The sequence below is a fragment of the Somniosus microcephalus genome, chromosome 19 (genome assembly GCF_052327205.1).
Source record: "Somniosus microcephalus isolate GS21.2 chromosome 19, FLI_Smic_1.0, whole genome shotgun sequence".
Taxonomy (NCBI): domain Eukaryota; kingdom Metazoa; phylum Chordata; class Chondrichthyes; order Squaliformes; family Somniosidae; genus Somniosus; species Somniosus microcephalus.
The window spans coordinates 26,767,700-26,785,348 of record NC_141005.1 but is presented as its reverse complement, the minus strand read 5'-3'; the positions used below and the strand labels follow the sequence as shown (position 1 = coordinate 26,785,348).

Below are 17,649 nucleotides of genomic sequence, written 5' to 3'. Positions count from 1 at the left end.
TTCATTCACCTACTTTTCTCAGGATTTCAAGTTGGCCTGGGTCAGAGACCAGTGAGCGATCCCACACTACCTACATACAAGGACAGTTTAATCTTTGTGACCGAGGAAGGAATTCTGTTTTAGTTCTGATTCGATATTGGTGCACATGTAGCAGCAGCATTCTAGAGACTGCATATGCAGCTCAAGTGGCTGTGTAACACAAGTTACTCACCGCAATTGGAGACCTCATTGCCATTTCCTTCATGGAATTATCAAATTCATGTCGGGCCTTGGTTTGCTACCCAAAAATTGCGCCATGGATGCTTCCACTGATTTCATTATTGTCCCCAGTTTGAGGTGTTGCAATTTGTTTATCTACAAATATTAGCTGCTGCTTTGTGGCTTTTTCTTAAAGGAATCTGAGATATTCTCCTTCTCCGCCCGTTCATTTTTTCTCCCTGTATAGACATCAGCGGGCTATGCATTTCCTGGCACTGAGGGTGGGCAGCCTCTACATTTGCCACTCTCCAGCTGGCTAATAAGGTGCAACAAGTCTTCTCCCAAGAGTCTATCTTCTCAAAGCTTTGTTTAGTGAGTTTTAATTCAGATAATAGGATCCAGTCACTATTATGAATTTTGTGAAATTTTAAATATTGAAATATTCTGGAACTTCATCAGTAAAACATTGTCTCCTCTAGTTTCTGTGGAGCTGGATATTCAGAGCCTGGCTGTGAATACCATCCTTCAGTCCCATCACATTAACGATATGGAGGGAGCATCCAGTGTTGGTGTCAGCTTCGATGTTATCCAGCAAGCTTCACTCGAAGACATGATGGCTGGTAACCAGGCAGCTAACGCACTGGCCAGTTATGATGAGACAGCGTTGTGCTCCAACACTTTCAGGTATTTGTGTGGGGAGAGGGGTGGTTGCCAACAGGTTCACTTGGGATCCTTCATCAGGGTTCAGGTGCTGATCAATCTGATATTTTGGGGCTAAGAACTAATTTGTATAAATCTTCATAATTCATCAGGCAGCTTTTTAAGTAAATTAGTGCTTTTGGTATTACAGTTCATTGAAAGGTAAATGACTAAAGCTGTTCAATAACATACTAATTTATGTGCTGATGTGACATAGGCCTGCTATTCCCTATCCACACTGGCCTACAAGTTGATGGAAGATAACGCAATAAGAATTTAAGACAAGTATGTCACCTTCAAGTTTTTTTTCTTTCCCAGTGGGTCACTACATAAACACTAAATATTTGAATAGTTTGTTTCAAGGTACTGGGCCCTATCTCAACTTGGTACACTTCTTTCTTGTACTGGGTTGTGAAGCATTCACTCGAACTATGTAGCTCTTTAATCTAAGCAGCTGCCAAGGAGTGTTGCTGAAATTTGGCCGTAGCTGATGCCTGTTGGGAACTTTCTTTGGGCAATGCAGCTTTTGTTTTCCCTCCCTGAGCAACACACACATTCTGCAGTTGACTGGGGGGTGGGTGTGTGCCTTCTCCGAGCCTCTGCCAGTGATGCTCAGAGCAAGTTGTCAGGATGCTCGTACCAGCACCATCATAACTTTTTCTTTTCCCTTTCATTCCTTCCCAGCCAGCTACCAGTTGGTCATTTCTTACAGTAGCACAGCTGATTGGGACTTAAACATGGGGGATTAGACCTGTGATGCTATGTATTGCTGCTCAATGGGCAAATGTCAGCATTTTTTTTTCACTGCCCCTGCTTAAAGCATTGTTTCATTGCTCATGAGTGTATTCCTGTTGTTGTTCCAGAATTTTGAAAAGCATGGTTGTTGGCTGGGTGAAGGAGATCACCCACTATCAGAATATGTATGCTGATAACCAAGTGATGCACTTTTACCGTTGGCTGCGATCTCCCTCATCACTGCTGTATGACCCCGCACTACACCGTACTCTCCACAACATGATGAAGAAGCTGTTTCTGCAGTAAGTTTTTAAAAAAATGTGTATGACAACGGGTGCTTAAGAGTAAAGTATAAGCACCTTGTGAAACCAGTCTGCAGTTTCCTGAAGGAGGTAGATGGCTATGTGGTATTTTTAATATATCAACACTTTCCTTAAAAGTTAGCAAGTTTGCTTTTAAGCTCTTTCTGAGCGCATATTCCGTTCTCTGTCCAGATATCTATTGACAGAACCGGATAAATATTTCAGAAAGTACCTGTACCCTAATGTGCGAACAAAGGTGTGGTTGAAACCATCTGCCAGAAGTGCCGAGTGGAGAATTAATTCATGCAGTGCCCTGGTACTTGAAGCATATGTGGTTACAATAGAAATAGCAAATATCCTCTAGAGCGCCATCTTTTGTTTCTTAACTTGTCCCAATACCAGCTTCTTTTGCCTTGCACCATCCCTTAATGTCTCTTAATCTCTCCTGCCTTCCACCCTATCACAGACCTTCCCTTTTGTTTTTTCCTCCCTGATGTGCCTCAATAATTCCGAGACTCGAAGGTAGCAGAACAAAACAAGGCTTTTATTAACTTAGAACGAAACACGTAAGCGAGAGAGATGTCGTCCTTCTGGAGACTGGGGCTAGGCTGAAGCTAGCTTACAAACGGGGCCAGGTATGGGCGGAGCCCTACACACAGCACATTCCAGTATACAATACAGCACATTCCAGTACACAATACAATGAGGTCTGGGGGAAGGGAAATGACACTGAAACCGATCTCAGTCACAGGCAGTGATGAATGGAAATATTTCATCACATTCACCCCTTCTATAGATTTAGTCTGTTCGGGGGTTTGATAGTCCTCTGCGACCGACGTGGCTGTTGCGGTGCCGCGGGTGTCGGCTGGGTGTCCCCGGTAGCCTCCTGGGTCTCTGCCGGGGGTGCCGCCAGGGTTGTTGAAGGGGTAGTTGGTGGGGGTGCCGTTGGTCGGTGTTCTTCCGGGGGTGATGAAAGAGTAGTGGGTGGGTAAGAGTTGCTGTAATCGTCGTTGCCGCTATTGCCGTGGTTGTTGTCGATGCCGGCTAGGGCGACGTCTTTTATGGACACGGTGTCCTCCCTTCCGTCGGCGTGCCGGACATATGCGTATTGGGGGTTGGCGTGGAGTAGGTGTACTGGCTCCACGAGAGGGTCCATCTTGTGGCCCCTCACATGCCTTCGCACGAGTACCGGACCTGGGGTGGAGAGCCATGACGGCATGGATACGCCTGAGGTGGATTTCCGGGGAAAGACAAACATTCGTTCATGAGGCGTGGTATTAGTGGCCGTACACAATAGCGACCGTATCGAATGGAGCACATCCGAGAGGACTTCCTGCCAGCGGGAGATAGGGAGGCCCTTGGTCCTTAGAGCTAGAGTGACTGCTTTCCATACTGTCCCGTTCTCTCGCTCCACTTGGCCGTTACCCCGGGGGTTGTAGCTGGTGGTACGGCTCGTGGCGATCCCCCTGGACAGCATGTACTGGCGTAGCTCTTCACTCATGAAGGACGCCCCCCTATCCGTATGGATGTAGCTCGGCATACCGAACAGGCAGAACAGGCTGTTGAGGCATTTAATGACCGTGGCGCTGGTCATGTCTGGGCAGGGGAAGGCGAATGGGAACCGGGAGTATTCGTCCACAATGTTCAGGAAGTAAACATTGCGGTCGACGGACGGGAGGGGGCCCTTGAAATCTAAGCTGAGCCGCTCAAAGGGCCGTATAGCTTTGATTAAGTGGGCTCTATCTGGGCGGTAGAACCGAGGCTTGCACTCAGCGCAAGTGCGGCAGTTCCTGGTCAGGGACCGAACTTCCTCAATCGAGTAGGGTAAGTTACGGGACTTTATGAAGTGGAACAGCCGCGTGACCCCTGGGTGGCAGAGGTCGTTGTGGAGGGTCTGTAGCCGATCCCCGGTGGCGCAGGCACACATCCCTCGTGAGAGGGCGTCAGGGGATTCGTTAAGGGCCCCTGGCCGGTAAATGATGTCGTACTCGAAGGTGGAGAGCTCGATCCGCCACCTAAGAATCTTATCATTTTTAATCTTCCCCCTCTGTTTATTATTGAACATAAACGCTACCGACCGCTGGTCGGTAAGTAGGGTGAAGCGTTTGCCGGCTAGGTAGTGGCGCCAGTGGCGCACTGCCTCCACGATGGCTTGGGCCTCCTTTTCCACGGAGGAGTGTCTGATCTCGGGCCCTTGGAGGGTCCTCGAGAAGAAAGCTACGGGCCGCCCCGCCTGGTTGAGGGTGGCCGCCAAGGCGAAGTCAGACGCATCACTTTCCACTTGAAATGGAGTGTTCTCGTCCACTGCCTGTAGCGTGGCCCGCTCAATATCCTGCTTAATGCTTTTGAAGGCGGCGTGGGCCTCAGCAGAGAGCGGGAAAGAGGATGCTTTCAAGAGGGGGCAGGCTTTGTCGGAGTAGTTGGGGACCCATTGGGAATAATAAGAAAATAACCCCAGGCATCTTTTCAGGGCTTTGGGAGTGTTGGGCAGGGGCAGCTCCCGTAGGGGGCGCAATCGGTCGGGGTCTGGTCCGATTTCCCCATTCTCCACCACGCTGCCTAGTATGCAGAGGCGCGTGGTGTTGTAAACGCACTTGTCCTCGTTGTAGGTGAGGTTGAGTTTTTGTGCGGTTTTCAGGAACCTCTCGAGGTTCGAGTCGTGATCCTGCTGGTTGTGACCGCAGATGGTGACGTTGTCGAGGTAGGGGAAGGTTGCCTGCAAGTGGTGGTCATCGACCATGCGGTCCATCTCCCTCTGGAAGACCGAGACCCCATTCGTCACCCCAAAGGGGACTCTGAGGAATTGGTAGAGGCGTCCGTTCGCCTCGAAGGCGGTGTACGGGCGGTCCTCTGGTCTGATAGGGAGCTGGTGGTACGCTGACTTGAGGTCGATGGTGGAGAACACCCGGTATTGGGCGATTTGGTTCACCATTTCTGATATGCGGGGTAGCGGGTAGGCGTCTAGTAGGGTGTACCTGTTGATCGTTTGACTATAGTCGATCACCATCCGTTTCTTCTCGCTACCCCTTACCACTACCACTTGGGCGCGCCACGGGCTGTTGCTGCGTTCAATAATGCGCTCTTTCAGGAGCCTGTCTACCTCGGTCGCGATAAACCGCCTGTCCTCCCAGCTGTACCTCCTGCTTTTGGTCGCTATTGGCCGGCAGTTAGGGGTAAGGTTCGCGAATAGCGAAGGCGGCTTTACCTTCAGGGTAGCCAGACCGCACACTGTGAGGGGCGGCTGGGACCCACCGTACTTGAGCGTGATGCTTTGGTGGTTGCACTGGAAATCCAGGCCCAAGATTACGCTCGCACATAGGTTCTTCATGATTAATACTTTAAAATTATCATATACAGTTCCGTTAACGCACAATTGTACCGTGCAGTAACCCAGAATGGTCGATGTCTGGGTTTTGTCAGCCATAGAGATGGTACCCTGAGTAGGGACCACCTTTAGGGAGAGTTGTTGTGCCAGTTCTGGGTGGATAAAGCTCTCCGTGCTTCCACTGTCAATTAAGCATTTAACCCGGCACCCGTTTACCTCGATGTCCACCATTGATCTGGATAGCGGGTGCGGCCTGGTCTGGTCCACTGTGACCGATGCCACTGTAGGGCCCTGATCGATACAAGATGGCGTCCACGCTGTCTGCTCACAAGATGGCGGACCCCACGAGGTCGGGCAAGATGGCGTCCAAGATGGCCGCTCCCACGGCGCACACGCGGCGGTGGCGGGTTTTCCGGCGGTTGGTTTTCCGGCGGGGTTCCCTCTGCACACCTTCCCGAAGTGCCCCTTCTTACCGCACTTAAAGCAGGTGGTGCCTTTCGCCGGGCACAGGTTTCTGGTGTGCTTTGGCTGCCCGCAGAAGTAGCAGTTGGGTCCCTGACGCGTCGCGGCTGTCGTAGGGCTTCTGGGGGGAGAGCGGGGCCCAGCCGGTGTCGGGCTGTCGGGCGGGGAAGATGCCTTCCAAGATGGCGGCGTGGACGGCGCGGGCTGAAGAGTAGGCGTCCGAGTTTCTCTGGGCCACATCCAGGGATCGCGCGGTGTCCGCAGCCTGTTTCAGGTCCAACCCCGTTTTTTCCAGCAGTCTTTGCCGGATGTAAGTGGAGCTGAGGCCTGTGATGAAGGCATCGCGAACAAGCTCGTCAGTGTACACCGCGGCTTTTACATCTCGGCACTTGCAGTCTTTGCCAAGCATTTTCAGGGTGCTTAGGAACTCCTCCACCGATTCCCCAGGTCGCTGTGCGCGGGTGGCGAGCAGGTGCCTAGCATACACCTCATTCGTAGGCTGCTGGTAATGCGCCTTTAAGATGTCGCAGGCGGCCAGGTACGTCTCGGCGTCTTGGATGAGGGGGTAAACCCGGTGGCTTACCCAATTCCGCAGAATTCCGAGTCTCATCCTTGCAGCGTCCGTAGCGTCTTTGACGGCTGCGGAATTGTCCAGGAAGAATTCCATACACTCAAACCAGTGTCCGAAGCGTGCTGATGCGTCCGGAGCATGTTGATCCAAATCCAAACGTTCGGGTTTCAGGAGTTGATCCATAGTGTTGAAAAAATAAGTTAATAAAATTGATGTGCCTCAATAATTCCGAGACTCGAAGGTAGCAGAACAAAACAAGGCTTTTATTAACTTAGAACGAAACACGTAAGCGAGAGAGATGTCGTCCTTCTGGAGACTGGGGCTAGGCTGAAGCTAGCTTACAAACGGGGCCAGGTATGGGCGGAGCCCTACACACAGCACATTCCAGTATACAATACAGCACATTCCAGTACACAATACAATGAGGTCTGGGGGAAGGGAAATGACACTGAAACCGATCTCAGTCACAGGCAGTGATGAATGGAAATATTTCATCACACTCCCCTCCCCCCATTCCCTGCCCAGACACTTGCTTAAAAACCTGTTCGATCTCCAGCTTTTTCCAGTTCTGACGAAGGGTCACCGACCTGAAACGTTAACTCTGTTTCTCTCTCCACAGATGCTGCCTGACCTGCTGAGTATTTCCAGCATTTTCTGTTTTTATTTCAGCTTTCCAGCATCTGCAGTATTTTGTTTTTGTCCTCTAGATATTTGCCTGACTGGGCATCTAACAGCATTTACCAATGTTGTACAAATAGGAGCAGTATATAAAGAAATATCATCTGTGTCCTAACAGTTTGCAGTAAATGCTATTCTCTAAAGGGGATATTCTCCTCCTGTAGTTATGTAGGGGTGCAAGATGATTGGTTCACATAGAAACATGTAAGAAGTCACACAACACCAGGTTATAGTCCAACAGCTTTATTTGAAATCACAAGCTTTCGGAGCGCTGCTCCTTCTTCAGGTGAAGAAGGAGCAGCGCTCCGAAAGCTTGTGATTTCAAATAAAGCTGTTGGACTATAACCTGGTGTTGTGTGACTTCTTACATTTGTCCACCCCAGTCCAACTCCGGCATCTCCACACCATGGCCACATAGAAACAGTAAGTTAAAATGATATCATCAGATGCTCAAAGGTAAAGAAATTGGAGGATGGGGTCAGCGTTCTAAGAAAGCTCATTATTCTTTTGACTATCAACAAGTATTTTGATTTTTTAAATGTAATAAGTAGAGTGGATATTTCATACACAGCAAGCAAATATTTAAGTGTGTAATTGAAATCTGATTTCTTATGTACTGTTGAGTTTTATTTTTTGGTGTGGTTGTGATTGCTGTTTATATTCTGGCACATTTTTAATGTAAGCAATCCTGTGACGAGATGCAGCTTTTCTATTGGGAACCATGTTGATCTTTTTAGGGGTTTACTCTGCTGTTTTTTTCATGCTTAGTGTTAAATGCCACCCATAAGCAAACTCTCTCCCTGTGATCCAGAGTGACTTTATGCGCTGCAGTATCTGGTATGTAGTATTGGCCAGGGGTCAAACAGAAACCCTCATTACTAGAATAGCTTTCTGGAATTGACATTTTCTTTTGGGTAGTTAAACAATTAATACTTTATCACACCACTACAACCTTAACTGGAAAATCAGATTTATTAACAGAAAAAGCAGATAGTAGTGGCAGGGATACTGAATAGATACTTTCCTCAGTTTTCACTGAAGAGGCTGCCAAACAGGAAACGACAACAGTAGAAGTCAAGAGAGATGTTAAAATAAATAAGATATTGGGAAAGGAGAAACTAGATAAGCTAGCTAAACTTCAGGTGGATAAAACTTCAGGTCCAAATGGATTGCACCTGCAGATACTCAAATAAACTAGGGAGAGATGGCAAAGGCACTGTATGTATATAAAAATTCAATAGAAAAAGGAATCGTGCCGAAGGACTGGTGAGCAGCAAATCTAATTCCTACTTTCAAAAAGGGAGTTAGAACTAACCCAGGGAGCTATAGACCAGTTAGTTTAATGGCAGTGGTAGGAAAGATACTCTAATTTTTACTAAAAATTAGATAACAAAACATCTGGGGAAGGACAATATGTATTTTTTAAATAGTCAGCATGTATTTCTAAAAGGAAGGAACCTCATTACCTACAGAGCTAAGTAGGTAGTTGATGTTAAATGTATAAGAATAATGCTTTGAATAGGCTTTCTGTGTACCAGATAGCGGTACGCGTCATGTCCAACATGTGAAAAACAAGTTGGTAGAGAGACAAAAGCAATTGGGAGATTCTGTCCCAGCTAGCAGTAACCAAATTTAAAGTGTTCAACCAAGTCTCATAAAAAGATATTAAAGATGTATAGACTTTCTTGTTTAAATTTTGATGGAACTGTGAACTGTCAGACCTGACTTTCACTGGTGTTCCTGTTTTACCCGGTGGCTCATTCACATGCAAACTAAGCATTACAAAATAACTTCTGGAAATTGGTGACTTAAGCCAGTAAAAGTCTTGCATTGATGTAAAGCAGATCGAAACCTTGTAAAGAAATCCAACTTCTGAAACTTTTATATATTTGGATCTGGCTCAAATGGTTTCTGTGATGCTATTTGTGTGTTGGGGTGTTGGGCCATCTTTTGAGGCCATCTCCAGCCAGACTTAAGTGGGCTCACTCAAATTTGAAAAAGACAGTGCAGAATGCTGTATTTACAAAATGTGTTTGATTTTTTAAGAATCTTCATTATAAGTTTCACCTCTTAACAGTGGCTGTTTCAGTAAAACCTTTTAAGTCAATCTATGAATGAAGATGTGACTTGCATACCAAATTTCATTATATCAATCTGCTGGAGATTTTCATCTTGCACTTGTATGTGCAGTTTGCTCGCATTATCTGATGTTAAGTCACTAAGTTTCTGCAGCAGTGCTGAACTGGCCCATAAATTTCATCTCTTGGCCAGAAAGTCATGGGGGGGGGGTGAAATTGAGTCGCGCTACTTTTAGCGCCCTAAAAAATTAGTGCCCCCGTGGCCGAAATTCATCGGTAGCGCCCCAAGAGGGAAGCGGGGTACTACTGGAAGCACCCTGCCTCCCTCTTGGGGCGCTGCGAGTGAATATCGCGGTGCTCACGCCTTGGAACTGCAGGCCTTCCTCCCCTTCTTAAAGGGGAGGAGGGGCCTTGCGCAGCGTGACCCAGGGCCCAGCTGGGCCACCAGGGATCGGAGTGCCGGCAAAAGAGCCCGGCACTCGAGAAGTGCCGGGCTCACAGAGCGTAGCCGGCACTCCGCAGGGGGGCTTCAGAGGAGGCTGGGGACGGCAGAGGGGGCAGGTGCTGGCAGCAAAAATGGCCGCCTGGCACCTTCCCTTTAATTAGTGCCGCCCTGGCCGCTGGTAGCCCCCCCCCCCCTGACCCCATCGGACATAGCGTCTGGCGGTAAGTCAAGGGGTGCTACCGAAGATCGCGGCTGGGGCGCTGCGCATGGCGATGACTTCATCGCCGGCGGCGCAGCGCCACGGGGCGCTAACGGTTACCGCCGTTGCTAACCTCCCACTGAATTTCGCGGGAGGCGTTGGCGGCGCCGTGCCCGGGCATAGTTGCTTTGTGCCCACAGGAGGCACAAAGCAACTGAATTTCTAGGCCATAATGTCCAATGGTTAAGAAAAAAAGTCACCCAGCAGAGTGTCCATCAAAATGGACTAGATGTGATCTTGATACAGAAGTGCGATATTTATATTTTTTTTCATAGGCTGGTAGCAGAGTTTAAAAGGTTGGGTTCATCTGTGATTTATGCCAACTTCAACCGTATAATGCTGTGCACCAAGAAGCGGCGGATTGAGGATTCAATAGGATATGTGGAATACATCACAAAGAGGTAATGTCTGCATTCCTGTACAAATGGACCATTTAAAATTATCGTAAGAGCCATAAAGTCAAATATGGGGGGAAAGCATCAATTAGCAAGTCTGTTATCAAAATTGGAAAATATTTTTCCTTTTTAAAGAACCTGTATTTTTTAATTGAAAATAAGATCATTAATTTTGTAGTTCTTGACACTCTAGTGGCATTATTGTTGTTCTTGTGGTCTAATTACACTGCAACCTGCATATCCCTAGCCCCAATTCCCCAGCTCCCAGTTTTTGTGGTTGAGGTGTTAGACTTGCTATTGGCTAGTCTGTCTGGATTCAGCTTGGCTCAGTTGGTACTACTTGTACTTCTGAGTCAGGTTTTTAGTGCAACCTCACTGGATTTGAATACAGAATCTAGGCTTATGGTTCAGTGCAGGTGAAGGAGTGCTGCATTGTCAGAGGTGCCTGATCATTTCAGGTGACATGTTAAACCAAGGCCTTGTATGCTTGCTCAGATAAAAGTAACAGATTGCATGGCACTATTCAAACAGGCTTTGGGCAGTTTTCCAATATTTATCCCTCAACCACCACCACCTCAAATAGATTATCTAATCATTAATTTATTTGTTGTTTGTGGACCCTTACTGCGTGCAAATTCCTTGCCACATTTGCCTATATAACAACAGTGACTGCATTTCAAATGTAATACATTAATTGTAAAAGGCTTTGGAATATCCTGGGGATGTGATATGGTGTGATATAATCGCAAGCCTATTCTCTTTGCCTTAGACAGACCCGGATAATGGGTCAATCCTTATGCTTATTTGAATGTTACATTCTGACCTTAACTATGGGAGTAAATGACGATAACGGGGTATGAACAATAATGTTCTATGGACCCATTGTACTGCTCCCGCAAAAACAATAGGTTTCAGCAGTAAATTATTCACATTTTTATTTACAAACACAGCAGTTGTATATTAGTATCTATCTGATTCGGCTGCAGATTGATGTGATTCAGTAAAGCAAAGCAGCTCTGAAACCTGACCTTAAATGAACAGCTTACCTGAGATAGGTGTCTGGGAAATTTGAATAACCATTAAGATTGAGATTTCCAGCCTTTTGGGATTGGAGTCCTAATTCTCCCATGAGTGATGCTAGGATCATTGTACTGTACATGAAAGAAATGGGCTGCTTGAGTAATTTATCCTCTTTTTTATTTTTTACTAAAAAAACAGTATTCATTCCCGTGAGATTTTCCACTCCCTCTCCATCTCGTTTTCTCGCTGCTGGGAGTTCCTACTTTGGATGGACCCAGCCAATTGTGGTGGCATTAAGGGGAAACTTCCCTCCAGCGTTTTCAGCGGAGAGGTATGGGGCTCTTTCTTTGCTCTAAAGGTGCTGGATCGTATTTGTAGATCTTGACCAAAAATCTATGTTTTTATTTGCGTTAAAGTTTCTACTAGCTATATTGCTATAAACATAAATGATGGCGAAGTGTGTGATTTTTAGTAACTCAGTTTTCCAGGGACCTGCACTTGGTGTTGTCACAAGAATTATTTAGAATATTGGCACTGATACACTATCGGATAAGTCACATTTAAACCAATGCACTTTAAGGCTGAGTGCTACTTTTAATTGATCATCTCAAATTGCTCCCACCATCATTGACAGACCTGTAATCACTATGCTTCACCCTAACGTTATACATGTCAGGCTGTTCACCAAAAACCCAAGACAAAAATCTACAATCGGCTGCTGGATGTCTTGCAGAGTTCAGGACCTGAGAATTTTATGTGCTCACCAGTACTGTAGGAATGCACATCTTGAATCTGAACCCCAATTGGATATTCAATCTTAGAGACTCAACAGATATTAAGATAGGGGGTGATTAGCTGGAAAATCCTAATGTTGCAATATCCACAGCTGATGTAGGGAACCTATCAAAATGTCGAGAGTTTGATTATATGATGCTGTATTTAGCTCCTGTCAATTGATCCCAAATGCACCAACCTGAATAATGAGAAGATAACATTCTGCCAGTTGTCTGAATAAAGTGCAGTATTTATTGAAAACCATTTAACGTTTGGCTTACCAAGATCAAGAAGTGAATAGAGATACAAAGTTGTACTTTCAAGAGGTCATTTTGGGTCATAAAACCATTATAAACACAGGAAAAGCAAGTCCCTTTGGCTCTCTTCATTTCTCTGTGCCCTCTGGCTTGTAGTTTAAGTTTTAGAAACTCTCATCTTTAAGAATTGTCTTGCATTGATCAAACTGGAGTTCTAATCCTATCCTATCTTGTTGTATTTACTTCTGTTTTTCCTTGTATTGCACTTTGCTGAATTCTTGGTGGACACACTGGTGCTTATTGAATCTCGTTGCTGCAAATCCTCTAAACAAACTTAAATTACTGTTTTGATTTTTTTGGATGGGTGTAGGCTCGAGCACTATTGGAACTATTAAAAGCTTGAATGAATTAAATGGTTACATTTTTGTAATCTATACTGCGCATAGAATTTTATGGTAGCCATTATAATTTTGCCCTCTGAAACACTTCTACATTTGTAATGATCATTCACTTTCATTGCATGTCCCTGTGGAAGCACACTAACTGCTGAAACCACTATTATGGCTAAAACTAAAGAAACTCCCCACCCACCCACCTAAACTTAAAATCATGCATATGTTATTGCTTTACTGCTAATGGGAAGTGTTTCAGATAGTATATTGGGGATGGAAGTAATGGTATTCCTCAGCAATCATAACATCAAATTTGACAAATGTCTGGATATACAACTTTAAAAGGACAAGTTCATGAGAATGACGAAAGAGCTTGGTAGGGGTTAAGGAGTCCAGGGCTAGGGAATATAGCCTAAAAATTAGAACCAGGCCAATTCAGCGATGAAGTTAGGAAACACTTCTACATGCAGAGGGTGGTAGATGTTTGGAACTCTTCGCAAACGGCAGTTAATGCTGGTCAATTGTTAACTTTAAATCTGAAATTGATAGATTTTTGTTAACCAAAGTTATTCAGGAATTTGGGGCAAAGGCGGGTATATTGAGTTAGGTCACAGATCACCCATGATCTCATTGAATGGCGGAACAGGCTTGAGGGGCTAAGTGACCTACTCCTGCTCCTATGAAGATTACCTATATGAAAATAACCTAGTGGATAACCGTCAATACAGGTTTAAAGGGAGGGTTTTCTTTCACTTTTGGAAGAAGTGATATCCCAGAGTTGGAAAGCCCATGATTTTGTATTCCTGCACTTCGCATAAGCCTTGATAAAAGTCTTGCATTAACGGCTGCTGCACAAACATACGGCATTGGGTATGCTTGGTAAACTTGGCAATGGATAAAGAATTGGTTGAAAGAGAGGAAGTAGTAAGTATTGGGCAAGTGATACTGGATGCAAAGATGTACTGAGTGGAGTGCCCCCGGAATCAGTGCTGGCACGCTACTATTTCTAATTTACTTAACTGACCTGGATTCAGAAACTCATTGGAAGATTTTCAGATTCATAAATTATGCTAAATTAGGAGGGTGGAGCAATCAAATTAGACGAAGCAGCCAAAGAACTACAGAAGGACTTGGCTAAAATTTGCAAGTTGGAAGAACTGTGACAAATGTAATTCAGTACTGAGATGTGCAAGTTGTTGAACATCAGAAGAAAATATGGAGGACATACTCCGTAATTGGTTTAGAAAGGACCAAATGAATAACTGAAAGAGTTCTGAGAGTGATAGGCTCAACACTGACCATGCCTGGTCATTGCAGAGTAGCAATCAATAAAGCAAACAGAATGCTGAGATTATATTACCAATTTAGAAATGAGGCCGTCATACTCGAGCTGTGTTGGGTCCCACATTGATTATGGCCACTAAGGCAGGAGGGAAGCATCCAAGCTCAGAAAACATTGTAGGGAAGGGTCACTAGGCCAATTATATAAAAAAAAAATCTGATTCTGCGACATTAAAGAAGGGATCCTTACAAAGGTATGTAAGATATTAAATGGAATAGAAAAGGCAAATCTGGAGCATTATTTCATGATAAAATGACTGCAGGGCAAGCAGGTGTAACTGCAAATTCGAGAAAGCAAATTCAGGGTTGATGTCAGGACGTATTTCTCTGCACATAGTGATTAATACCTGGAATGGTCTTTCGGTATAGTTATGGAGGCAAAAACTCCAATGATTCAAGAGGCAGTTGGATGCTTCTTGGCGTGTAGGTTTCAATAGAAGCTAGATGGGACGAATGGTCTCCTTCATCTGTACTTAACTTTTGAGATGTTGAAGGAAATTGCTGAGCTGCTATAGGTAGGTAAAGATCAGAGCCAGATGCATCCTTACAAAAGAGAGAGAGCCATCCCAGGTTGCTATCGTGCCTCAGGATGCCATTAGCAAAGCTTTAGGAGTAGGCCAGCTGCTGTGTTGACCGTAGGTGGCGCGTAGCTCAAGGAGATCAAAGCACCGAAGGAGAAATTAGAGGGAGCTGAAGCAATCACTAAAGTGACAACGAAAGGACGGAGGTGGGGTGGAATTCCAAGAGTTTCAAGGTTGCAATCTAATCTTGACTGTTCTAAATAGCTGTTGTCAGCCTAGCTCGTTCTCTTCTCTTTTCCTACCCTTGACCCTCAATACCATTTGCTATTTCTTGAGCAGATGACCTGATTCCAGACTTCTGCTGATATTGTTTGAGCTATCTACATCTGTTCAAGGCAGCGGAACTGAGTGAATCACAAGTGAATTCCTTATTTTAAGAGTGAGATAAAGAAAAGGAAATGGTGACCTGGAAATGTATACTGCTTTTAAAATTTTGCGTACTTGCTAATCCTGTATTGCAAACGTTGCTCTGCAATTAAGGTGTATAGAAAATGTCCAATTGTGACAAAAGGAAATTTACTGGTTAGACCAGTAAATGCTTTGCTTTGCTAATTAACTTTTGAGTCTCATCGTCTAAGCAGAAACCATAAGTGAACAGTGTGTGGTAACTTTGTGTTGTCCAGATGGAGAAGGATAAAGAAATAAAGGAACACGTTGCAGATGAAGACGGCGATGATGATGTTGAAGAGGTTCATTCTGAGGATGGGGAAGGTGGCACAGATGTAGAAGACCTTTTGGACAATAACTGGAATATCATGCAGTATCTGCCACAAGCATCCTCTTGCCAGAGCTACTTCCTCATGATTGTCTCAGGTACTACACATTACAAGCCTATGGGCCAAATATATATATGTGTATACTAGGAGGCTGTCAAGTGATCTTAAAAAAATGAATTACAATTAATCTCGTGTCTAAAAAAAATTAATCATATTAATTAAATGTGATTAAAATCAAGATTAATATGATTACTGCATCCATCTGATTCAGGTTTGTGTTATTGCTGTTGCCATTATCATTCAAAAATTGCAACACAGCCTAAAAATAGCCAGATCTTTAATTTTTTTTAAAATTTAATGGGAGCAACAATTGACTTGTCGGTTATGAGCCCAACACAACTTTATGGGTTTATTTCTCTGATTCACTGCCTACTGATCTGCACCACACACACGAGCACTGAGCGTATTTGCTGTTGAAGAATGTTGTTGCCAATTCTTTTGGAGATCATAAAACACAATAATTATTCTGACAAGTGCTTGCATGTTTTTGAAAAAAAGTTTTAGTTCTTTCACTCCAGTTTGCCATCATCTGGCTCTGGAATGCAGTAGATTACACCTGCCAAAAATCTGGTTGGCAAGATGTGGTAAACCACTGTTTGTATTCCTGTTTGTCCTGTTTGTATTCCACTGTGTACATGCCTGGACATGCCTCGGCTGACTCCTCCCACAGGTCCTAGTATAAAGGTGACTGCTCCCCAGCCCTTAGTATCATGGACCGGTCGACCACGCGAGGCAGACCTCCATTCTGTTGTTAATAAAAGCCTTTAGTTACTCTTCTAACTCTCAGTCTTTTATGAGTAATTGATAGCGCATCAATTTTATTAACAACATTTTTATAATGGAGAAGATCCTCACACCAGCATGCCTGGACTTAGATCATCGGGAGGCGGACTCATCCACCAAGTTTACTCACTGGCTTAAGTGTTTCGAAAAATTCCTGACCGCCTCCGAAGCAATCAAATCGGACGAGGACAAACTGGATGTCCTGACCTCCAAAGTGAACCACCGAGTGTACTCGGTCATCCAAGACGCGACCTCGTACGCGGACGCTATCAAGCTCCTCAAGGACCAGTACACGCGCCCAGTGAACGAAGTGTACGCCAGGCACCTCCTGGGGAGTCGTAAACAACAACCTGGGGAATCGACCGTGGAATACCTTCAGGCACTGCCTGTGCTTGGCCGGGCCTGTGGTTGTAAGGATGTAAAGGCCGCCGTGTACACAGAGGAACTTATCCGGGACGCTTTTGTAGCGGGCCACAGATCCAATTACACCCGACAGCGACTGTTGGAGCAGAGTAACCTCGACCTCAACAAGGCCTCTGAACTCGCACTATCGTTGGATGCAGCCTACCAGGGCATGGATGCCTACTCCTCTGCACCGTGGACGCCGCGGGGAATGACAGCCTGGGACACGGTAGGACCGCCTCATAGCGCCGTGCCACCCCAGCCACACCCCAACAACGGCCCAACTACCGCAGCAGTGTCCCAAGGCCAGACAGCAGTGCCCCAAGGCCAGAAATGCTACTTCTGTGGCCAGGCAAAACACCCCAGAGCGCGCTGCCCGGCGAAAAACGCGATCTGCTCGGGCTGCGGGAAGAAGGGACACTACGCTAGCGTCTGCAGGGCCAAAGCCACCCCGAACCCCAGCAGCGCCGCGTGTGGGCCATGCGGGCCGCCATCTTGGACCTCCCCGGCCATGTGCGAATCACCGGTACAGCAGCCATTTTGGACGCCTCCAGCCACATGGGGATCATGGACGCCGCCATCTTGGACGACAGCCGGGACGCAGCAGGCCCCCGACACCGCCTCATCTGATACCCGCAGCGACACACCGACCCCTACGCTGGCATCCGTTACACTGGACCAAGCGAGACCGCACCAACTGGCCAGTTCCACAATGGACATTAAGGTAAATGGTCACGATACAATCTGCCTTTTTGACTCTGGGAGCACGGAGAGCTTCATCCACCCCGACACGGTGCGGCGTTGCTCTCTCCCAGTCCTGCCTGCGCACCAGCGGATTTCTATGGCCTCCGAGTCCCAGTCGGCGGACATCGGCGGCTACTGCGTGGTGACACTCGTAGTAGACGGGACCGTGTACGATCATTTTAAACTTCTGGTCCTGCCTGACCTCTGCGCTGCCGTCCTGCTGGGGTTAGATTTTCAGTGCCACCTTAAAAGTGTTACGATGGCGTACGGTGGACCCCTACCCCCACTCACAGTCCACAGCCAGCAGCTTCCAAACTGCCCGCCGCGCACCAGGTGCAACCTCTCCACACTCCGAGTCACCCCCCCCCCCAACTGTTTGCTAACCTCACCCCCGACTGTAAGCCCATCGCCACAAAGAGCAGGCGATACAGT

The 17,649-nt window shown here is 46.2% G+C and overlaps 1 protein-coding gene across 1 annotated transcript in view; it reads left to right on the top strand.

The window, feature by feature from the left end:
• pole (polymerase (DNA directed), epsilon) overlaps window positions 1-17,649 on the top strand; it is a 120,210-nt gene that overhangs the window by 76,212 nt on the left and 26,349 nt on the right. Inside the window, exons 39-43 of the mRNA XM_085961447.1 lie at window positions 678-882; window positions 1,761-1,934; window positions 10,028-10,153; window positions 11,366-11,498; window positions 15,136-15,325. Of these exons, the coding sequence (XP_085817573.1) occupies window positions 678-882; window positions 1,761-1,934; window positions 10,028-10,153; window positions 11,366-11,498; window positions 15,136-15,325 (828 nt within the window). The remainder of the gene's footprint in view (window positions 1-677; window positions 883-1,760; window positions 1,935-10,027; window positions 10,154-11,365; window positions 11,499-15,135; window positions 15,326-17,649) is intronic.